Source organism: Salarias fasciatus, chromosome 2, assembly GCF_902148845.1.
Source record: "Salarias fasciatus chromosome 2, fSalaFa1.1, whole genome shotgun sequence".
Classification (NCBI taxonomy): Eukaryota; Metazoa; Chordata; class Actinopteri; order Blenniiformes; family Blenniidae; genus Salarias; species Salarias fasciatus.
Window position 1 is genome coordinate 31,518,008 of NC_043746.1, and position 24,733 is coordinate 31,542,740.

The following is a 24,733-nucleotide window of genomic DNA, read 5'->3' on the forward strand; positions in this document are numbered from 1 at the left end:
CCAGCTGTGCTCACATGGAGCCGGTTTGATTCCCCGACATCTGACTGCGTGCGGAGCTGTTTGGCGTTAGCGCCACTGCGCCAGGCGTCCGGCTCGGCGGGACGGCTTGACGCTGCTGTGTCGGAGGGTTTCCGGCGGAGCCTCAGTGTGGCTCCAGCAGGGGTCGAGCTGGGCTTCCCTCATGTCTGTTTTCTACAGTTTGACACTGAGCATCATGTGATGACCTTTAACCTCCACATGTCATGTCATTTTGGGCCGAGCAGCACTCGCTTTCCTGCAGGTCTCTCAGTCGAATGGTTTTAACTCCATGATGGTCCAGAGGAGCAGACGTGTACTCAGAGGTTCGCAGGTTTGAATCCCACTGCTGACAGATGACCGCTGTGAGCCCCTGAGCCTGACCTTTGACCCCCCAGCAGGCCATCCTGTTCATAATGAACTTGAACAGCACATAAATAGCTTCCCCGGGAGGATAAATAAAGCCACTGGAAACTGAAATGGAGCGGCGTCCTCCACTCTCCGCTCCGTTGTTAGTGTTGTTTACCGTGTGTTGTTTTCCTGCGTTCGGCACGCCGCTCCTCGTCAATTAGCTCCGAATTTAACTCCAGAGGAAGGAGTCCCGGGACGATTCATTTACTGTGTTTATGATTAGGAGCAGCCTGGTAGATCAGAGGCTCTGTTCCTACTGGAACACACACACACACACACACAGACACACACACACACACACACACACACACACACACACACACACACACACACACACACACACACACACACACACACACACACACACACACATACATAATGATGAGACCTCTGTGTGTTGGATGGAAATGAGGTCTGTCTTCTTCTGGTGAGCGGATGGCAGATGATGGTTGGATGATGGTAGATGATGGTTGGATGATGGTAGATGATGGTTGGATGATGGTTGGATGATGGTTGGATGAATGAATCGATGGATGATTGTTGGATGGTGGATGGATGGATGGTGGATGGATGGATCGATGAATGATGATTGGAAGATATTTGGATAATGGATGGTTGAATGATGGATTGAGTGGTTGGATGAATGATGATGATGGATGGATAGATGAATGGATGATGATGTGTGGATTGATGGTTCGATGATGGATGATCGTTGGATGATGAATGATAGTTGTAGGATGGTTGGACAATGGATGGATGGTGGATGGATGATAGATGGTTGGATGATGGAGGATGTTGAATGACAAATTGATGTATGGATGGATTCTGGTTGGATGATGGATTGATGATGGTTGGATGATGGATGATGGATGGATGGATGAATGCTGGTTGAATGATGGATGGGTGGACGGATGATGGTTGTATGATATTTGGATAATAGTTGGTTGAATGGTTTAATTGAGTGGTTGGATGAATGATGGTGATGGATGGATGGATGGATGATGGATGGATGGATGCTGGTTGAATGATGGATGGATGGATGGATTATGGTTGGATGATGGATGGATGGTTGGATTACAGATGGATGGATGGATGACAGATGGATGGTTGGATTACAGATGGATGGATGGATTACAGATGGATGGTGGGATGACAGATGTCTTGTTGGATGCGGGCTGCGTCGCCCCCTGGCTGCTGGATGCAGACAGCAGCTCTCTGCTCTCTCAGCTCAGAACTCTTCAGCCTCCATTGTTTCCAGGATCGGCCTTGTTGTCCCATCACCCACCAATAGGACCCGCTTTCTGCTCCGGAACCAGGGTTCCCCTCCTCAGGGAACTGGTTCCTGGTTCCCCTGCTCGGGGAACAGGTTCCTGGTTCCCCTGCTCGGGGAACTGGTTCCTGGTTGTTCCGTCAGCGGTGGGGCTGACGGCAGTGAGGTGTTGGCGTCTTGTGTTTGGGGCTGAGCAGCGTCTCCACACCCCGGCTGGGTTTTAAAGCTTCTTTCCACACAATGCTTCATGGAATTCTTCACATACTTGTGGCATTAATGGTCCGTTCTTGATTATGGGACGGGACATCAACACGGCGTCTCAGAGTAATGCTCTTAACAGGTCATTAAGCTTTTTTTTTCCCCTGGTTTTTCTCTGAGTTTGGCCAAACACTAAAACCTTGTGTCTTTCACGTCTGATTAGTGACACTTTAATAAAGTCGTTTAAAGTTCAGCGGACTGAATTTTCCACCTATTCTAGTGTTTCTATGGTCACGGGGAAACGACCCGCATTCAGGCCTGTACGCCATCTTTTAAATGCAAATCCTTTAAAAGTAACTGTGTAATTCTGTCTGTGGGGACTCTCCCGACTTGGCTGAGAGAGAAAGTGTTTCTTTTTTTATATAAGGCAACCGCGGCTGTTTTTCTTTCTGTCTTCTTGATCTGACAGCAATTGACTGAGCCAGTCCTTAAGGCGTGACAAAAGCTTGGCAAAATCTTTACATTTCTTTTCCTCCCCGCTCCCCCTCCTCTCGCAGAGCCGTCTCGGATGGGCCAAGGTGGACAAAGCCTGTCTTCTCTTCCACTTGATTGGGTCAGAAGGCTGAAGTTAAATGTTTGCTTCAAAATTGTCTTAGCATTCCCGGCAACATGTTTTCTCTTTCTCCGCTTTATGGGGCTCGGGGAAGCTCGGAAAACTATGTCGAATCGCTCACAATCACATCATTTACGGTGAGCTCACAGCGAAGGAATTAATGCATTTTATATGAGGATGCCGAGTGCGAGGCAGAGTCCCCTCAGCAACATGTGAGAAACCCCTCTCTCTCTCTCTCTTATTGAAGTTATAGCTGTCAGCCACTTCACGAGGAGCAGAGCCAGGGGAAGCAGGTCATTGACTTGATTTTCATGGGAAGGCTGATTCGGCCATTCAGGGTCTGATAGGTCCGGTATTGACAGTCCTTTGCGGGAGGGGAGGGGAGCACGCCGCCTTCATTGTACACACGGTTTGCTGAGGAAAAACAAGAGAGCGCCCGGGAGACAAAGGCCTGAATGGGAACAGTAGCCCCTGTGTCCCCCGGCCGCTGACTGCCGCTGCTGGGAGGCTTGTGTCGGCCATTCTGGCCTCAAGTGCTGCTCCCACCCTCTCCAGCACCCCGCCGCCCTCCTCTCTCCTGCTCTTTCTTCATCCCGTCAAGTGGCTGCAGAGGTGTTGCCGTTTCATTCCCTGACCCCTGACCCCCTCCCGTCGCCGCTGAGTGCAGAGGTTGTTTGTCATCTTCATTTGCGGACGAGTGCTCTTCACTTGTCTCCCTTGAAGAAAGCCACCGTGTGAGCTGAGGGCGGCTTCCAGGGAAAGGAACCTTATTTTGCGGTTGGCCAGCGTTTCCACTGGAACTTCTGAGTCGTCACATCGATCCTGCGCGCTGTGCAGACGGTTTTAGGTTTGTTGTGATGCTCGACTTCTGTCAGGAGCTTTTAAAGAGACAGCTGACTGAACTTCTGAAGCGTGCTGTCTCTTCAGAGATGGACGGTGTGAGGGCTTTGAGAGGCAGCCGGGCTTTAACGCCACTCTTGACTCCTGCTTCAGTGAGATCAGAAGGACACAGACGCTTCCTGTCCGTCCACTGTCCAGATCTGTCCGCTCTGCTGGGTATCGACAGAAGCAGCATGAATATGACGTCCTGCTCTCTCGGGCTCTCTGGATTACGCCGGTCTGGGCTGGAGGTTATCGCGCCTCTCTTTGAAGAGAGCCCTGGTCCTGGTCTCCTGACAGATACTGTATGTGGGCTCAGTGTGGACAAACCTCCAGGATGTGACGGATGGAAAAAGTCCAGGTTATCCTCAAAAACAAAGGGTGTGCTGTTTTCAGACCAAGCTAATAAAATGTTTGAGTGTTAGTCCATTTGAATTTTGGTAATTTTTGCGTTGTTCATTCGGTTGACGGCATTAAACAGGAGGATTCAGGAAAATCAGCCTCTGGCTGTTAGGAGCAGGGAAACCAAATCCAACTGCAGCAGCTGAACTCTGGACCTCTGCTGACTCTTTTTCCTGATCTTTGTTAGTGCTTTTTGACCTTTCCCCTTTAGGCTAACCCAGGAAACTGGCCCGACCCCTTCGGACGGCCAGTCAGCGGCGTCTTTCCGACGTTCGCTGAGAGAACAATAGTGAAACGACAATGAGAGGGCGAGCGTCTGAAATCCCGCTGCAGTGCCGCTGCGCGGCGATAAGGCGACTGGCTGCTAACCATTACGTGATATCCTTCAAAGAATTCACACAACTCGCATCAGCTTCACATTTTCTGCTCCGTCTCTTTGTTGGTGACCACAGTGGGTGTGCGCGGCCGACCCCCCCCCTCGTTCTTCCCGTCAGTCTAATGCGAGCTTCTTTTGAAGTGTGGATTTTCTGGAGAAGTGCTGTGCAGCCCCCACCGCCACCGCCGCCCCACACCCAAATCTGCCCATTGATGTCCCCGGGCCCCGGCTTTCATTCGGGGATATGGTCGCTCGATTTTGGGTCGTGAGCTCTTTATCGTAATTTACTGTATCAGGGAGTGCTTCCCTCCTGGTATGCGGGATCTGAAAGGAATGGTCATGTGCTGAACTGATTAAGGAGTTGGTGGTGACCCGAGGTTAAACCCTCGGCGGGGAGGGGGTGGGGGCTGCATACAAAAGGAGAGGGAGTGGGGCGGATGGATGGATGGAGGTGGTAAAATGGGTCACACGGAAGGTGGAAAATCTCTGACGGGGCCGCCCGTCCCACTCAGGACGGAGTGAAACAGAGCAGGAGCCGAGGCGGAGGCCTCCGCCCTTCATTAGCGAGCTGGAGCCCTCCCCGTTCAGAGGAGCCTTTCTATTGTCAGCCTGACGTGTTTTGTTAGAGACACTTTTTCCTTATCGTGGCCCATTAAGCGGCGATGAGCTCAGCCCTCTCCCCTCGCTGCTTCTCATGGGCCCAGGCACCGGCTCGGTGTTTTTGTAGCTGGCTTGTCTCTGCGGAGGACTGGAACACGCTGAATGGTGACAGCTCTGCCTGCCAGGCCAGTTGTGTGGCGCGGCGTCTGCTTTGAGTCTCGGCTGGAGTTCCCCCCCCCTCCGCCGCGTTTGATGAGAATCAGACAGATTTAGTCAGGGTTTGAGCCAGCGCAGAGGCCGGCCGGCCGGCCAGCGCTCTGCTCCGCTGCCATGCTAATAGTGGCACAGCCTGGGACCGCCGAGATTACCGGGCCGACATGTCACAAGCTCAGGGGGCTTTTGTTTCCTTCAAAGAGACGCCTGCTCCATCTTTTCCACCATTAGTTATCAGAGCGGCTGAGATGAAACAGAAAGAGGGCTGGAGTCATGAACTGTAGCCTATCTGATCAGCCCACAATTCCCTTTTTCCAATCAATCCTGCAGCCAGACTCTCACTGCGGGACGTCCACGTCCCCTCTGAGCGTTAAATGAAAGCTGATGTCCCTCCTGGCGCTGAGAGCCACTGACCTGCACCGTCCCATCGGGTGGAAACACCAATAGAGTTTAATTTGGAAAAAGTGTGGTAAGAGCTCCGCTCTCTGAGCCCGAGCTGTCGTTCCGGAAGGCGGAGCGGAAACTTTTTCTCCGGCAAATTGGCGGTCAAATTTGTAGTTTTGGGTGCTCGGCCAGTGTGACCGTAGCCTTATCAGACTTTCAACAATTCATTCACAGAAGCGGAGATGTCTCAATGCTGTCTTTGTGGAAAAAACGCTGTCAGTCAGTGCTCAGTGAAAAGCGTGCAGAATCGAGCTAAGTGGAATTAATGAGCGAATTTTGCCCCAGAGACCTGAGCTGCCTCGCTCTTTGTTTGCTGGACGGAGTGTTTTCACGGCCGCCCCTCTCGCCCTGGCGTGGCGTTTGCCAGGATCTCCTGGGTCCAGCAGGTAATTCCCAGGCATTTCCCCTTGTTTGGCTAAGACTCTAACCATCCTGGACATCCACGTATGTTAAAGCCATTAACTGTGTGGTAAAAAAGGACTGGGAGTAGAGTGTGTGTGTGCCGTTAGTGTTCTTGACCTCATTGAGAAAGCGTCCCATCCGGGGAGTTTCTTATTTAATGGAGAAAACGAAGGAAAATCGTCTGAATAATCTTTTTTCACTCCGGCCGTGATCCGTTCAGCAGAGGAGCTGACGCTCGCTGGAGAAAGTCCAGCTGTTTGCATTAACTGTCACCTTCTCCATTTACACATCCTCACAGTGGAAACTATACTTTTCATTTCAGTCACACGGACAGTTTTTGCTCTGCTGGAAGCTTCTGGCCGTTCGGGTTGTTGCATCCTCCTCTAACGCCGCCGTTCTGTCTTTATTCTGTTCCATATGCGGTTCATGTGTTTGCTCCACACACTCGCCTGTGAGCATTTTGTGTGTGTGTGTGAGCGGGGCTGTGTGTGTCTTTGTGGGTCTTGGTGGGGATCCTCCCGGGCCCCAGTGGGAAGGTGATAAAAGCCTTGTGTGACACTGAATCACTCGCCTTTAGAGGATTTCCACGGCCCTGAAAAGCAACTGTGATAATTCAGGGACAATCCTACGCTGGTGGTCTTCCCACTGGCATCCCTTAATAACTATATTAGCAGCGAAGAGGGGGGCGGAGCCAGTTGCCGCCGCGCTCCGCCGGGCCCAGCGGGCCGTGAGGAGACGTCCTCCGTGCACTCCCTCACCCTCGTCCATTATGGTCTCGCCGTGAGAGATAGCAGACTCCAGATAATGTCACTTGACCATATAACACTATTATCGCGCTGTTTATTTTCAGTCGCCGTCCCTCGGCGGCCGTGCGAGGTAATGAATGAGTCCGTCTGGAAACAGCTGTGAGCGGCCGGATTTTTTAGTTTGAGGTTACAGATATGGGAATTTCACCCCCAGTTTCAACACCTTTAGGCACGGTGAGTGATGTGAGGCCCGGGCGGGATCTCCTGAGGGATTGTGGGTAACATTCTTCCAGACAGGCATTAGCGCAATGTCATTTCGGCTAATTCACCAAGAGGATAACGCAGCTTTCATTCCAGATTCGGAGTGGACTCACATGTGGATGAGTCTCAGACCTCCCCTCGCCGCCGCGGTGATCCGTCAGCTCACGTCCTCGTGGAGCTCCCCGGAGGCCGGCGAGCGTGTTTGCTCAGAGCTGTTGTTGGATGAAACCCACATGTACAGCTTATGGCTGGACGGCGCTTTCACGGCATTCTGGGAGTGAACGGCCACATCTCCCCTTCAAATCCCCTTCATGTGTCTCCCATCAGTTCATCATGCTGTCTCCCTGAATTATTATATTGTTCCAATTAAATGTTTTTTCACTCGTGGCCCAGCAGCCACAGGACTTCTTCTCACTGACTCTGGAGATGAATAATTCGTTTGTTTCATCTCACATTTTTTCTTGAGTTTGGTCTCATTTAAAGGGTTAATGCTCTTCAGTACTTTTAAATCTATAGAATCTTTAAATTCTTACTATATGGTAAGACAAAAGCCAAATCCATTTGTGGGACTTCAGATTAGACACTGGAGCCGTTATTAAGCTTTTCACAAGAAGAGAACTTCAGTAAAAAACCTGGAGCATCCTGGGTAGACGTTCATGTCACTCCAATACTCAGTTTGCTGAACCTCTCCAGAGCTTTTAGAAACGTCACAGCCGTGTAGTCAGGCTGTCCCATCGATCAGACCTGTGAATTCTCAGACTGCTTGAGCTCCTCTTTGATGCTGATTCCTGGTCTGTGTACACCTGAGCGGCGAAGGCGCCGTCCCATCCTCCAGTTCCTCTTCAGAGGACTCGGATCGCTCCTTGACGAGTAGGGAAACATCGGGGTTTAGATAAGTCGGTTCGTCTCTGGCTCCGGCCTCCTGAAGCCGCCTCTGCGTCTCCCAGCGGTTCACAGACCAGGTCAGCGAAAGCCGAGCCGTTGTGGACGAGCATACTGATTCCTCTGATGAGCGACCCCCCCTCCTCCACACGGCCGCCCCCGTCTGAATGGGGAACGGGAGCTTGAGCCTCTATCCCCGGTCCAGCCTCGGAGGCCGGTGATTGGGAGAAACCAGGGATGACAAATAAAGGCTGAACTCTTGAATGGCGAGGTTCTGCTTCCCGTGGCTCTGTTTGCAGCGTGGACCCCAGAGGCCACAGCCCCTCCGCCCGGGGGGTTGTCAGTTACTGATGGCGCTGTTGTTGGTTGCAGTGTGAAGGGGGCCGAAGAAGCCCCACCACAATCCCGCTTGTTAAATAGCATGAATTAATGAAGTGGCAGAGCTGGGAACTTCCTACCCCGGAGCGGCTCGCACAGAAAAACAGGAGCACTTCCTTAGCATTTCTATGGGCCCCCAACTTCTTTTCATCCTGTCGGCTATCCCCCCAAACCCCCACGCTCCCCGTCCCCGCCGCCCCCGCTCCCTCCCAAACGCTTCTTTTTTTGAAGTGCCTTAATCCCCGGGACGTATGCCGGCTGGGAACCGCGGCCGATAGGCAGAAAATCCTGATGTCTTCTGCAGACCGGCGCACGCAACGTGAACGCCGGCCGAGGCTCACGGCACGGGAAGTGCAGATGAAAGGAAGCTGCAGATGCGAATGTTTTCTTTTTTTGGGCTCTCGCTGAAATACATCCTGATAACTGCTTTTTTTCTTCAAGCTCATTTTGCAGCTTGTTCCAACTTCGTCTCCAACTCGGTGTCCTCGTCAGAGTCCGCAGGGCGGAGGGAACCGGTGGCCGTGGCGCCGCCGTCCCACCAAATGCAATTTAGAGCTTTAAAGTTTCAGCCTTGTTAGACCGCTCTTCCCCTGACGGCCCTCATACTCCTCAACACAACACGGTATTTATCAGTTATACCACAGAACAGCTCCGAGGCCGACGGATCCTCCTCAGGTGTTTCTGCGTGTTTCATGTGCTGCTGGAGGATCATACAGGTTGATTTAACGCCCAGTTCAGAGTTCACACGTAGCAAATGTAGGGTCTCTCTGAAAGACGACACACAGATCCGAACAGGCCGACGCCCCTCATTCCTTCACTTTTCCCCAACAAGTCGACTTTATGGAGACGGATGGTCCTCCGGCCCAGACCTGGCTCGTCTCAGCCGTCCCCGCGGTGAGGGACTGCTGCTCGGGCCGAGGCCGCCGCGCCGATGACACAGATCACTGGGAGCTGCAGCCCGCCGCCGCCGCCGCCGGAGCCTCCCTGTAACGGGAGCCTGTTTATACTGTGACGCTCTCTACGTTATGAAAGCCCGATGCTGCAGTGACATTAAGAAAAAGAAATGAAGAAATAATCAGTCAAGGTGGCTGGGAAGCAAACGGCATGCTGGGAGGGGGGGGGGGCTCTGTGCCAGACATTCATGTCGGGGCCACTTTGCTGTGAAGGGGGAGTGTAAACATGTTCTCCAAGCCTCGCTTGATTTGCTCATTTTAGTGGCAAAACACTCTAAAGACCCTGATCCCAAGCTTTGATAGGGAGGTTTCCCATAATGCCGTTCTTCTGAGAGAGAGGCATTTGCATGCAAAGTAACTGATGGAGACATTTCAGTGTCTGGCCTGAAGACGGCAGTTAATGCAGTCAATAAGTGTTTATAGCTGAACGCTTTGTTGGAAATTCACTTTGAGTTCATTCTCCAGCCTCATTTCAGGCATATCAAATCTATTTTCAGCCTCTTTTGGAAAACACGACTTCCACGCATGGCAAACAAAAAACAAAGCAAAGTGACTCCTGTGCGTGAGCATTATGTGGACCCAGATCACTTCATTTGCAGGGAAAATGAGCAGAATGCTGCTTTATTTCAGCCACTCAGTGGAAATCCCTGGACAGCAGTCTGTCCTCCCGGGGATAACTTCATCCAGTAAAGACTTCAGTAACGCACAGAGGAGAGATTCTCAAACAATCAGCCATTAAAACAGGCAGCTTCAGACTCAGCAAACCTTCCAAACACTTCAGACCTCAGTGGCACCGTCAGAGTAACACCAGTCAAGTGTCCCTTTTCCAGGTTTGGAGGGTGAAAATGTCCACTTCAGCCTCTCTTCATACCAACAGCTACTGGCAGCTTGTAGCCCGCCGACTCCTGTAGTGCTGAGGAGAACTTCAGCACGGCGCTGACTCAGCAGATGCAGACCTGGAGTCGGACCAGCAGCCTGTGACTCTGGCCTCTGGGTAAACCAGCGCAGACGCTGGTTTGGTAACTTCAGCCCACTGTTCACGTGACGATTCGTCAGAGTTTGACTGAAGCTCTCATCGTCGGTGCGAGGCTGAGATCTGAAGGCATCACGTCGACTCGCATCGACTCGGTTTCCTGCGCGGCTCGTTAGCCGTGGCGTCGCGCAGCAGCCCAGAGGGAAATAATGAGCAGAGACCAAACACTGGAAGTGACCAGCCGAAGCCCCGTCTGGACCATTACCCCCCCCCCACAGCGGGCTGCCGCCCCCCACGGAGCCCAGGAGCTGCAGGTAGCCATGCTGAACCAGCCCCTGTCCCTCAGTGGGGGGGGGGGGGGGGGGGGGGGGGGCAGCGGGGCCTCCGCCAGCGCCCCTTTCAGAACTTTATGAAATTAACCAATTAGGAGCCGTGGGGCTGTGAGATAGAGACGGCTCGCAGAAAGAAAGAGCCTATTTTTTTCTTTCTCTGCTGCGTCCATGCTCCCAGCGCCCAGCATGGATTAATCACTCCGTCTGGCCCCATGAATGGCCGTTCACATCGCTCAGGCCTCTTATTTACTATTAAGTAGTTAGACCATAAAACTCACGCCACGCAGTCTGCTCGGGCTGAATGGCCCACTCTGCATTTCCTCCCGCACCGCTCTCCTCCACCTTCCAACGGTTCCCTCCATCTTTTCCTCCGCTGCTCCTTCTGGCTTCTCTTCTCCTCCCTTCTGTCCTTCAGCCTCTTCTCTCCTGCTCTCCGTCAGAGGTTTCCTCTGCTGCTGGAGTCGCTCGGCGCTGGAATGGGTTTGGGTTGGAAGAGGAGACGTCTTCGTTTCGTTCCCCAGCACTAAAAGCTTTCCTCTCTTTGAAGCAGACGGATGAAACCTTCACGTGACGGTAAACAAAGCCGTCAGGAGATCATTTCATCCGCTCTAAACAGCTCTGCGGTGATGGATGCTGGAGCCAGCTGCGCTCTTCAAACTTCAAGTGATATTTTCTTAAACCGAAGCAGAGTATGAGCGTTTCCAGGTCTGCTGTAAATCTCTGCCGCTGGTCGTAAAGCTGATTCCCAGACCTGATGGGAGCTGCTGGAACCTGCTCACCGTGTCAGGCTGGATCCCGGAGAACCTCTTCATTAGTGCCGTAGCGTTACAGGTCAATCTCAGCTGTGATTAATGGAAAGATGAAGATGTCCTTCCGTCGCCGCCGTTCGGCGTTCCTGCTGATTCGTAGCTGATTCCAACAGAAACAGACCTGAAGCAGGTTCGACGGTCTCAGGGTTTCACACTCAGGCGGGAACCGGCCGTGGACAATGTCATGAGGACAGAAACAAACAGCTGGGCGCAGCGAAGGGAAACTGATTACAGGCCTTGGGTTTCAAACCCGCACTGGCCAAAGAATCAACGTATTTACTGCGCAGCCTTTCAGAAATAGATGAGACCAAACAAAACGTTTCACAGAAAATAGCATCAGTCTTTTGTATGGCCAGCTCCGGGGCGCTTGCCAGGAACAACATGGAGGGAGTTTGTTGCACGGAGGAGTTCACTCCCTTTTAGATAAATAACATTTACAACCTTTCTTGAACTCTGTCCAACATGAGAGGAAGAAAATAGCCTGGGACAGTACTTTGGAAGCCATGGCAGCGCAGCGCTCACGCCGTAACCTTATCACATCTCTTCAGTATCTCCGAAACGCAGGTCTGAACATTCGGGGTATTTCTGAACAACCAGACGCTGCAGCGCTCGCTGGGTTTGACTTATTGAGGATAAATGACATGTGTAATCTCTGCTTGTTTTTAGAAGTGTGTGTGTGCGAGAGCTGTTGTGTGAGTGGAGGTGAGATAATGCAGAATACGTCAGTGGAGCTTACATTAGCTCCAGGCCTTGTTGAATGATTCACTTTGAGGTAATCTTAATTCTTTGAGATAAGACAGACTACTTCAAGACTCCCACACTCGCGGTGCTCTCTGCAGTGGATCCTACCTGTAGTCTGTGGCAGTCTGAATTGTTGCAACAAAATAAACGCCATTTACGCCCAGAAATGGGCTCAGAAGGTTGACAGGCAGCAGCGCGGGGGTCAGGAGTCCAGCCTCAAGTTTCCGGATTGCGAATGAGAGAGGTTCGGCCAGTGCTGCCGTCACATTTGGGTTTGATTGCCCTGAAAATGCGGCAGCGGCCTCGCACGGCTGGTAGTCAGCGCTGCAGTGATCTATTCTCCACAGACAAACGGCAAAACTGTCACGCCTCTTATTTTCTTAACCCCGGCCAAGGCATAATGAACATCTGCAAAAATTACACATCTTAATAAGAGTTTCCAAACAGCTCTCCACAGCTTTCTCTGACGTCAGCTCCGTTTCTTTTTTTTGTTTTTTTTTACCAGTTATACCCTCAAAGTCTCTGTTACCCTCTAGTTACCCTCTCGATGTCCCTCTCTTACCATCTAGATGTCCCTCTGTTACCCTCTAGATGCCCCCCCCCATGGCGTCCCCCATGCAGTGACAGACACCATTCTTCAGTGTCCCCCGTGTGTCCATGCTGTTCAGTCTTCTGTAAACAGAGAAGATGAAGCAAACACCCGGGAGTGTGTGATGGCGTCTCCAGCTGGTGACACACTGATTGCAGAGGCCTGGTATGACTGCGTCTCCGTCTTTGAGGCCGTGATGGATTTTTGAGAACAGTTGCGTATGAGGGTTTGGGTGAGCGTCTATCAGGCGCTGGTTTTGAAGGATGGTTTCCTTCCCCAAACACAGCTGTCTGGTCGAGCTCGGGTCCCCTTCCCCTGAAAGACGGAGGCTTTGTGGATAAATGTTTGTGTCCGTTCCCACCTGAAATCACTCGGAGGTGCCGTGTGGGACGCATTAACCACGTCCCCCGTCTTCAATTGTAAATCTCCAAACACAGCAGTTTCATCTGGTGACAGTAAAACCACAACATCCAGTACTGGTACTAATATTTGTTTCTTTTTAAGACTTGACTTGAGTCCACTTTGCTCCAGCATCGTACCATCTCTGTGTTAGAGTGAAGACCAGGAGGGACAGTGCTGATTCCCTGTTTGCTCCAGCAAGTCATAATGAAACTTACATCAGCTCAGCATCAGTCTCTGAGAGGAGAAGTCTGCAAACGTCACTCTTATTCTTAAACTGTATCGGATTTATACTAAAATCCTTCACTTCTTCGGCTCGTTGATCTCCGCTGCTATGCAGTGAAATCCTCAGAAGGCAAAGCGCAGCAGCCATTGCATGTGTCATTGTTTGAGATTAATCCCAGGCACTCCACGGTGCCACGAGACCTTCAGAAAGCTGGTGTTATGCATGATACGCTCTAATCTGAAGCTACAATGAGACTCAGCTCCAGGTTGACACGATGAGGCTGGAACACCGGTGTTTCAACACAAATCCACTTCCAGGCACTCAGCACCAGCCGGCATGAGAAGATAGAGACAACCTGAGACTGGAACCAAAACAGCATGAGGATGAAACCATGGAAGGTCCTGTTTCCAGACGGAAAACATCCCAATACCGAAGGCAAGAAGAGAACACAACGCCAGCTGTCGAATTAAAACGATTGTAAGATTTAGGGAACATTGAACTGGACAGAGGAAGCTAACGTTTAGCTGCTGTGCCTCTGTTTGACCACATGAGCTGGTGGATCGATCAGATGAGCACAGATCGAGGGATCTGGGGCCTTTTGGAGCCTTTCACAGTCAGACCTGAACAAATGGCCTGAAGCTTCATCGATGCGATAAAGAGAAGCCCAGAAGTTTAGTTTAGTTTTTTGATTTATGAAAACGTGGACAGTCCCCTTTAAATGAGCCTCCATGGCTAATTTTTAGCTGTAATCCCCGGTCAGCTGACAAAAGGAAACCTAAAAAAAAGTTGAACATGAAACACACACAGTGAGAATCGTCAGTGTGTGCAGTTGTGGTTGTCTATAAGCCTGTATTTCAGTTGTGTTGTAAAGACAGATTTTCTCTGTATTTTTGATGGTGTTTGGCAGTGAATTCCAGTTTTGTGTTGCTTTGCTGACCAAAGAGCTCTTCCTGAATGGAATTTGAAGACGAGCTGCTTCTGGTGATCCACTGCTGTTTTGTTGGGTAATGAATGAGCTGAAGGGAGGGGGAGCAGTGTTGTGCTGAATGTTGTAGACCAGGCAGATGTTTTTGTATTTGATAACATCTTCCCCGCTCAACAGTTCCCAGTTGTGTAATACGGTGCAGCGATGCGAACGGTTTGGCTTCTGGTCCAACACTTCAGTGGTTCTCTTGTAGACAGTAGCTAATGGCTTCAAAGAAGAGTTGCTGGTTTGACCCCAGCTTGCCGTGCAGTGTGTTAGGTGTAACGTAATCATGGCTTCCATGTACAGTTTGGCAGCATTAAAAGTTAGTGCACTTCTAATATATTTAAAATTGACAAGGTTAAATTTCAGAAGAACGAAGAACTGTGAAGGAGGGTGGAGGGACTGATGGAGTCTGGATTCGTTCTCACTCAGGTTTCACCACCTGCTCCTTTCGTTTCTCCAGGAAGGTCGAACTCCACCAAACCGCCGTCGCCGCTGTGAGATTTTGTCCAAATCTTCTCACGGGTGGAGAAAAGCCCTCCAGCCGCCCGGTGTTGGTTTCACCAGAACATGTTTGGTTTTCTAGTAATGAGGCTGCAGTTTAAAGGTTCCCAGCAGGCCGCCCTGCGCTCCCCGCCTGTCTGACCCTAATCTGGATTAGCTGATTTTCTTTCCTCGGATTAACAGCTTGTGGTTCAATTAAACATCATGCAGCCCAATGAGTCTGAATGGAGGCATTATGGAGCCTGGTGAAGCTCCAGCGCCGCGTTTCCTCCGTGGGAATCCAGGCGTCGGCCTGGAGACGAGCTGCAGAGCTCAGCAGGCTCGGAAGTTCTTCACCATCACAAACATCCTGTTGTTGGGTGGAGGCGAGAACCAGCGGGACGCTCTGTTCACAGCTGATTCATTTCTAATCAGTCGTCTTCACTCACAGCTGGTCTGGTTCCAGCTCCTCCCTCCGTGACCAGGACGGGTGTCCCGTCACCAGCACTCAGGAGTCTGCTCAGGTAGCTTCACCAACCAAAGAAAGATCTACTGTGAGATTGATGACAGAATGTATAGAAAAACCCAACGTTCCACTAAATGCTGTAAAATAATGGAATAGAACATGGAGCTGGATGCAGGACATCCAGTGATGGACCACAGCTGGATGCAGGACGTCCAGCGATGGACCACAGCTGGATGCAGGACGTCCAGCGATGGACACGAAATGATATGAAGCAGGGTGACGTGCAGCCGGACGCTCGGCGGAGGCCCGGCTGGATTTACTGGAAACCTGAGCTCCGTGTCGCAGGAATTTCAAAATGAAAGAGGAGCTCTCGAACGTGGTGGAAAAATAGAAACCGGAATTAAGAGCAAGAAGAAGGAGCGCCGAGCGCCGTGTGCGCGTGAGGAGGGTGGACGGTTTGTGGAGTGAAACCAGAGAGACGAGTGCTGAAGCTCCATGAAGTTTACTGCAGTTTGGTGTTGGAAAGCTGCCCAGAGCTGGTTTTTCTGCTGGTTTCAGACATTCTTTTGACTCAGTGTATTTCACATGTGCTCCATCATGAGGCTCCAAACAGGTTAACCACAGTTAACCCTTTAAAGACTGCAGTTAACCCTTTAAAGACTGCAATTGACCCTTAAAAAACCCATAAAAACCAGTTAGTCATGTAAAAAACACAGTTAACCTTTTAAAAAAAAGTCAACCCGTTAAAAACCAGAGTTAATCCTGTAAAGACAAGAAGGTTCACTCCATACATCTTAAACTCTGTGTGTGTGTGTGTGTGTGTGTGTGTGTGTGTGTGTGTGTGTGTGTGTGTGTGTGTGTGTGTGTGTGTGTGTGAGTGTGTGAGAGACTGCTCACAGCCATGTGTGGTGGAGGTGGTCTAGGTGGTGACTGCTCCTGTCTCTGACCGGATCATGTGTGACACTGATGCCCTTCAGTCTTGTCCTCGCTGTGACCGATTTTTTTCTTCTTCGCCGCCGTTGGACCAGCCATGTGGCCGTGGCGCCGCCTTTCACACTCGCTTCTTATTGTGAGGAGGTGACACTGGCTCAGTTTGTGTTTGATGGGGAGATCGGTCTCTGTGTCGTAGGGAGTTTGGTCTCTGTGTCATGGGGGGAGTTTGGTCTCTTTGCTGCGAGGAGTCTTGTATCTGCGGCGTCACTTACAGTCCGTTAAATCTGACGCAGGAATAACAGCGGGTTGGTTTTTCTGACAGACTCAGCAGAAAGGCCTGGCCGTTGTGTGTTTGTGTTTTCCAGAGCCACTCCGTTCAAACAGACCGGGTGGAGCTGTGAACGCCGTCGGCCCGTTGCTGCGGCCGGTCGACGTGAAGATGAGTAAATGTTGAATTAATCTGGGACTTCTCAGGGTTTGTTTCTGTTTCTGTGGTGTGGACGGACTTTTGGATACACAGTGGATCCCGTTTCATCTCACACAGATATTGATAATGACTTGATTTGCCGGTTGCTGTCCTTGCAGACTAAACAGTTTCCCTCCAGTAAACTCTGGGTGGATTTTAAGGAGCCTTTGTTTGAGCCGTTGCTGGTTTCACTTGCCGTGTGTGAAGGGAAGGACAGTGTTGCTCTTTTGTTGTCTGAGTGTATTTTTTTCTGTCGTATTCCCCATACCCACACATTGTTGTCTATTTTTGGGGGGCGTCAAAGTCTGGAATATTTATTTAAAGCAAAAAATGACTAGAAATGAAGAGCAGAAGTCATCTGGTCTCCCGTTTCCTCTCCGAATCCGCAGACTGCCTGTCAGAGCTGGAAGTAAAGGTCAACTAACAAATGACAGCCGCCTCCTAAAGCGAAGCTTTGACTCCAACTGTTCCTCAGAACGAATGGTCCTGTGTGACCCGCTGACCCCGTGAAACCAAACGGAGTTGTGGATGAGGGTGGAGACGGGCGGAGAGAAGGTGGCAGTACCAATCGTCTCCGTTGGCTCCCCCAAAAACACAACTGAGACCAATTGTCTCGTGACTATTCAGCTGCATTCAAGCGTGCCGCCAGACAAAAGAAGAGAAGATAAAGCAAAGAGCAAAGCGACGGTTGTGAAGGCGAATTGGCTGTTTTGAAACATTTCCTCTTTGTTTGGATGGGAAGACGGTCGTGCAGAGGGAAACCTCTCAGCAGCTCCTCAGCAGCTGAGTGAAGGAATACAGATCACACGGAGCTTTGTTTGTCCCTGCTCCTCGTCTGAAGCCAGAAACGATATCTGCTGCTTTCAGCAGGACGGCGTGCCGAACGCCGGCTGCAGCAGAGCGACGCGTCCACCTGCAGGCCGAGCGGCGAGTCGACGACGCACCGCCTCTCATTCTGTTCAGCCTGAAGGCACGAGAAGCAACGCTCCGATTGCATCTGTAATAACCTGCAGGATGAGACTGGGAGGGAATGAACGGAGGGGGGTCGTGAACATGGGGAGACGCTTCAAGCTTTTCACCGTCCTTTACTCCGTTAACGATGTTTCCAGCTCCGTGAAAACAAAACAGCTCTGCTTGTTTCGGGTTAAAGGTGCAAACAAACGGATGCAAAGAGCATCTTCAGCAAAACAAAAGCCAGGCTGTATTAGTATATGTCTGTAGACCCTCCTCCACTTTAAAACAAGTCTTCATATTTACCTACTCTCACCTCAGTCTTCTTTTGTTATTAAGAGAGTGAAGCTGAAGGTGAGGCTCTGCCGGTGGCTTGAAGATCATCCTTTCTAATAACGTCCTAGTACAGGAATGTTTTGGACTCCACAGAAGCTGAAGTGGATTGGCGGCCAGCAGGAGCGGCGAAGTAAATGAGATCCAGTGATAATCCACTCAGCATCATTACAGCTGATTGTTGTTTAACCTGAATTCCACAGCTACAGAATTAGCGTTGTGTGTTGGGAACTCATCACACATGTGACTGGGTTAATTTTTAGGTCAGATCAGTCAGTTGTTGAGTTTTAGAAAGGTTTGGGAAGAGGTGATTCCCTGGCAGAGCTCCAGACCAGGCCTCAGCCGTTCACTACGTTAAACTATTGATTAGTTAACCAATAAAGTCTGTTTTTAATGCAGCGGGTCCAGGCGGTGCTGCCTGGGCTCCAGCGCTCTGGGAAAAGCCACAGTGAAGCTATGTGGGATAAAACCAACGCTGAATATCCTCTTCAGGGGATTTTAACCCTTGTTCTGTCGGTTGGAGGATTACATGCAGGCTGGAGAACATCCTCACTGATTAGTGAGAAAAATACAAAATGGCTTTGTCATAAATTTATTGTAATCTTAAACTGTTAATGAGCTTAGAGAGGAGGAAATGTAACTAAACCATGAGAACGGAGTAAAGGGGAGACGTGACGCTTCACATGGGAAACCTCTTCAGAGCTTCTCCTGACTGAGCTTCATGTTTCTGCTGGTTTGTGTTTCGGTCTTCCTGCTCACCTTTGCAGGACTTTGTTTACAGTCTGACGGCTGTAATTGGAGGTAGTTTAGTGGCGAGTGGAGCGATAAGGCCGTCCACGTTCAGACGGCCGGCCCACCGCTGTTACGCTCTACTGCCACTTTTCAGAAGTCTCTTCAAACGACAAGCGACTGATAAAAAGAAAATACATTTCTTTCCTTATATCTTCAAAGCATTCTTTTCACAAATAGGCTAATTATTTTGTTTTTTAGCTTTCATCTCCCAAGAAGGAGAAAAGTCTTGTTTTGATGTTCTTCTAACCTTTAATTCAGGGATACAGAACACGCTGGCTTTAATAGGCTATGGTAATTTTCATGATGACTTGGAATTGAGCTCCAGCTTCAAGGAGAGCTCCGTCTCGTCTTGCTTCCATTACCTCCACTCTGATCTCACACAAGGTCTAATTAAAGTTTGTCTAACTCTCCAAGGTAGGAGGAATAGACGAAGAGTTCTGTGTTTACGCTGAAGAAGAAGCTCAGGTGCTCATATCGCGATGTGGGATCGTCCGGACCGCCGGTGAGACGCCGCACCGGTCCGGAGGCCCGGTCTTCCTGTTGGAGCGATGCCTCCCAGCAGAACCTGCTGGAGCAGCAGCCGGCTGCAGGCTAACAGTTGTTGCGGCGCTCCGACGAGAGGACGCTGATCCCCTTTATTAGAACCACTCGCCCGGCGGAGCTCGGCCTCCCGTTCCCCCCGCTGGTTATATAAGTCGGAGGTGCTCTGTGATCACTTGCAGACTCTCCTGTTTTGTTTTGTCTCCTCGCCGTGGCGCTGGCCCTGTTTTTCCTCCGCTCCCTGCGACTTGCAGTGGACGGCGGCGGGGCTCGGGGGGCGTCTGATCGTATCCTGACTTCTCTCTCTCTCGCAGAGCGTTGAGGTTTGGCTGGCGTCCAGCTTTGTCTGCTTTTCCCGAGCACGTTTCCATCTCCAGCGAGCTCAAATTCCTGTCTGGGAGTGCGCACGCACTCTGCCGAGCCTGATGACTGCGGTTGGAAGATGGATTCCTCTGCAGGCATTTGTTTGACAGATCCAGCCTGTTGCGACTGTACACGTGATGAAGACGGCGTAGGACAGACCTGCTGACCCCGTCCTCATTATTCAGCTGTGTTCCTGGCTGCTGTTGCTGAAACAAAGAGTCGGGGTGGTACTTTTACCAACACCCTTGACCTTTAACCCCCAGCAGCTCTTCAGCTCATAAGTGTGCCGTTGTGTTGAAATGACCACATGAAGAGGCAGAGGAGGAAGATGAAGTGATGATGGTCTCCAGAGCTGCAGGAAATGAACGAGGCTGGATGTGGCTTCCTATCAGGCCGCTTCACAGTTTCTCTTAGCGAGCAGGGAGTTCATCAGATGTGCACGGATCGGGCCAGACGCTTTTCAGATTAACTCTACTAGACGCTCGGTAATGATTTCCAAAGCTGAGCGAAGGACAGATTCCCTCATACGTTACCGTGGCGCCTCAGAAGTGCAGGAAGTGTGCAGAGAGGATGAATTTCCAGTGTGTGCCTTCGACGCTGCTGCTGCAAGTTTGAATGTTGGTTTTGAAGCAGTTGTGGGAAGTACTGGAGATGTCCTGAGCCGGACGGGTTCCCAACCAGACCTCAGAACCTCCGAGTCACAGAAAACAAGCGGCGCATTATGCTGCTCCGGCGGTTTCATAAGAAGAATTACAATCAGCGCGGCTCCAAGTCATTACGCTGCTTCACCCAGAGGAGCTGCGGCTCGCTGATGAAGTGCTGTCTCAGATTCACTCTGCGATCCCAGTTTTTAACACATCGGACCAAATTCACACTCCTCATCAATAAGAGAGGTGGAGCTGCGTCAGAGGCAGAGCGGAGCCGGAGCTGGAAGCCGGCTTCCTTAAACCCTCGACCCCGAGTGGTCAGCAGGCTCTAATGAGAGATTTAATCATTCCGAAATGGTGGGAGCGTGCACGAGGCGTGCACGAGGCGCGCCCTGCTCCGATTCCTTTACGACCAGATGATCTCAGCATTTACAGGCCAAGTGTTGCATCAGTTGCACTCAGAGTTCCCGTTTTGTTTCCAGAAAGGTTGGAAGAGAAGTTGGGCTAATGATGTGAATGTGACTCTCGGCGCTAGCGGAGCCAGTCCTCCAAAACTCATCTCTGCTGCAAACCGCCGCTCGCTCAATTCATCAGGCCGCTTATTAAAAACACCCCCGCCTCCGACTGACTGGATGAGTGTGCTGGCGACGTGGGACAGTGCTGGAGTCATGTGACTGCCCTGTCTGCAGACCGGACAGTTTGAGTCACAAACAAGAGAAGCGGCTTTAAGATGTGAGCTAAATGGACGTCTTTAGGATGCAGGGTCAGGGTCAGGGTCAGGGTCAAGGTCAGGGTCAGGGGATGTTTCTACTTCACAGCTGATTTCAGGGCATGTTCTTCCACATGCACTGGGATCAGAGTGTGCACGGTGTGCCTCTGACGGGGAACCCGGCTGTTTGTAATGAAACTAGCTTTCATGAGACCTGAGCTCAGATTTAGCCGCTGCCTCGGGGATCAGCAGGCTCTGGGAGGGGTTCAAGGTGCTGAGCGTGAAGTCCAGCTCCGGCCGGGTGGGCCTATACCCCCCATCGGTGACGGGCTCCTCATCGACAGAAACCTCTGGAGCCGTGAATCTTTCATTCGTCCCCATAAATAATAAAACCCGTGAGCAGCACCTGCAGCGAGAAACAGGAGCTGCTGAAACTCAATCCGTCCCAGACCCACACCCACACCGGGACCTGGATCCGGATCCAGACTTCTACCAGACCCGGACCCGTCCTGACCTCCTTCCTCGCTTCATGCGGTGGATTCTTCCTCTCTGATATTTGGGTCCCGTGGGAGCGAGCTGAAGGCGCGAGGCGTAATTATTTCTCAAAGAGCTCTTCCAGCCTAATTAGCTCCCTCCTCAGAAGTGGGCCTTGCATTATTTACACATCAAGAGGACACACAGGGCGGGGGATAAATATTCATTGTTTGTTGACTCTGCCGGGTCCCCGGGCTCGCCGCGGGCTGAGCGCGGAGCCGCCGCCACTGAGCCTTGTTTGTGCGACTCGTGCACGGCTGCTGCCCTGGACATAATGCGTCTTGTTCTGCTGTAATCATCTCCACTCATGCAGACAGAGACAGAGACTCGCAGTGGCTCCAGTAAGTGGATCAGGTCAGATCAGGAGATCGGCGCTAATCGTGGCCTCCCCAGCCGTGACCCGCCGGTGTGAATGTTTCATTCAGCCGCGCCGTGACACTTCTCAAACATTTTGCTTGTGGGTCAGCGTGATTGAACCCCCAGCAGCTGCTGGGAAGAGCTTCCTGCTCGTGTCGGGCCAGGTGGAGACTGCTCTTCCTGTCAATAACTGTGTATGAATAGACTTCAGCGTCTGACCCCCCCCACCCCCACCCCCACCCCACCCCCACCCTGCTGCTCCTGCAGCCTTCAGCTCTATTGTCTGTGCTATAAATGCTCTACCTCAAAAATCTGCGCCCGCTGTAGACTTTTGACAACTGTTCTTTCCCTTTTTCTTCTGAGAGCTGCACCAGGCTGGGGGGTGGGGGGGTGGGGTGGGGGGTGGGGGGGTCTCCTGTGTGTAACCATAATCTGTGTCAACATGAATGAAGATCCTGTCTCTGGAGGATTCAAACAGCGTTTACATATTTATAGAAGCAATAAACAAAGAATGCACAGCAACGTGTCTGTTGTGGTTGGACAGCGAGACGTTTCTGTCTTTTGAATGTGTGAGTGGAGGAGCCGACGGCTGCAAATGGACAGCGACTGATGATCAATAGTGGAGTTGTGTTTGAGTCCCGGTTCAGGGAGGGTCCTGCGGCTGTTTGCATGTTCTTCCAGTGGGGTCCTGAGTTATTCAGAGGCAGACACGGGTCGTTAATTGATGGCTGGCTGGTAGGTGTGAGTGTGTGTGATCGTCTCTTTGTATTGACGGGTTGGCAGCCGTCCCAAAGCGTCCCCCGTCCAGCTCCCACGACCCCGAGCTGGACGGGACGGACGGACGTCCTGACGCAGCGACCCTGGAGCTCTTCGAGCTTTCAGTTTCCGTTCAGGGTGGGAGGTCGCAACACTTTCCTACTCCAGCCCCCAGTTGGCTGCAGTGTTGAAGAGAGTGCTCTCTGAAGGGGCCGAGAGTCTGGAGAGAGGAAAAGTTAAAAGTCACTTTGATTTATTTTCAGGGACACGGTTTCCTCTGAGCTCAGCTGATTGGACCTGCCGCTCCGGCTGTGTTTGATAGAACTTATCGGTCCGCTCTGATATCGGTTTATTTTGGAAGAGCTGCAGTTAGCTTCACCTTCTGTTTGGCAGAGGGTGAAGAAGATGAGAAATGAGTCCAGGCTCCTCCTCTTCCCGTTCTTCTTCTGTGGTGTCGTCATCCCGCCGTCACGGAGCTTTAATGGAGACCGTTGTTCTTCCTCTGCAGGTGGAGATCACGCTGCATGACGTCAACGACAACCCGCCCGTCTTCCCCAGCGACATCCTGGACGTGACCATCGAGGAGAACATCGGAGACGGCTTTAAGATCATGCAGCTGACGGCCACCGACGCCGACCAGGTAACTTCCTGCTTCCACTCAGGACCCTGGTCCTGAGAGGGAGCTGCTCCAGTGCAGAGAGCTCTGTGGAGTTTAATGAGCAGCTGTTCCTGTTTCACTGGACCTAAGTCAACATTTAATGTATTTACTTTAGATGGATTTCATAGCAGGGCTGGAAATATTCAGAAGGGAAGAGCGTTGATTGATGAACTCTGATCCATTCCAGTGTAACAAGAGGACCGAGTTCAGACCAAGGAGTCAGACTGACCCCAGAAAGATCCCGTTTCCTCCACTGTGTCGTCGGCTCAGTGTTTCTGTCATCTGAAGACTGATATCGTCTTCATCAGTACCTGAACTGATCGTACAGACGAGGAGTCGGGGATCCTTCTCTCAGGTTCTCTCAGAGCATGTCGACCCTTCTGTTTTGGTTGTCATCAGTCTGACGAGTCTCCTAATCTCTCAGAATGAGCTCACATTGGCTGGAATGCTCATTAGTGACAAGAGGGTTCCTGGTTCGATCCCACCATGCTCCTCCATTCCTGGAGTCTGAGCGCTCATCAGGACGTCAGACTCCGAGCTGCAGGCGGGAAACAAGTCCGTCAAACAGCTGATTGATCAGCTGATCACATCCCTGGCCGGATGGCGCTGGCTCCTGCCCCCTGCTGTGTGGAGTCTGAGGAGCCGGAGGACTGTGGGACGTGAAGAGGAAAGGTCTGGGACGGATGAGAATGTGTGTTTGAGCCCACAGCTGTGGATCTGGGAGCTGGCAGCAGGTCAGCGTCTCACTCAGGGACGTTTTAGGGACAGGCTTGGATTATTCTCTTTTTTCTGAGTTGGAGCGTTCAGGTTGAACCTTAAGAGGTTTAGCATCTGGTGATGAAGTCAAACTTTTCCTCAAGTTATTTCAAGCTAAAAAGAATGTAAGGCTAAGCTCTGAGATGTGGTCTGTAAGCTGAAACCGTAGAGGAAAAATAAGCTTTCTCTCCGAAAGGCGCAGACAGTCTGGACTGGATGCTCAAACTGAAGATCTCTCACGGAGGAGAAGTCACGTTTAGCGTCCATTCAAGCGAAGCCTTTTCAGGAATTACAGATTGAAGTGATGTTTACTCCAAACTTCTGCTCTGCCATGAAAAGGCTGCTAAATAGAAGCCTGTGCTTCATTCCAGCTCGCGCTGGGAGCCAGCTCCGCGGCCGGCCAAGTGCTTGCCCACATCCTTACGCAGGAAGCCGGGGTTGAGAGCGAGCGCGGAGCGCTGGAGCCGCTGCTGAGAAAGACACATGTGCGAGCCAAGCTGTCGGCCAGCTGACGGCCGGATTCAGACATCATAATGATCCCGTCCACTTTAACGCCGCTACATGTGGGATTCATGTGTGCGGGGATTAAAACGCTGTTTCTACGCATCCGTTTTTTACTGTGGCCGAAGGAAAGAGCTGCTGGGTTTTCAATAAGGAAATCAATAGAGAGCGCCGCTCCTTTGTTCGGTGGGAGTGAGGCCTCAGCGAGAAAGTTTCTCACCTCATCTGAAAGAAATATGCTGCTTTTGGAGGGGCTGTAAGACTTTATTGGAATCCTGATCTGATGTGGAAAATATGCCACAGGTACGCTCCTCCTTAATGAAGACGTAGAGAGGAGAGCAGGGCGAGCGCCGTCCTGCAGCCGTGGAGCAAGCTGAGCCCCAGCAGGTGGACGGGCGTGGAACCAGCA

The 24,733-nt window shown here is 51.4% G+C and overlaps 1 protein-coding gene across 1 annotated transcript in view; it reads left to right on the forward strand.

The window, feature by feature from the left end:
• The window catches only part of fat4 (FAT atypical cadherin 4), a 74,281-nt gene that overhangs the window by 11,940 nt on the left and 37,608 nt on the right, over window positions 1-24,733 (forward strand). Inside the window, exon 2 of the mRNA XM_030104500.1 lies at window positions 22,918-23,049. Coding sequence (XP_029960360.1) covers window positions 22,918-23,049 — 132 coding nt within the window. The remainder of the gene's footprint in view (window positions 1-22,917; window positions 23,050-24,733) is intronic.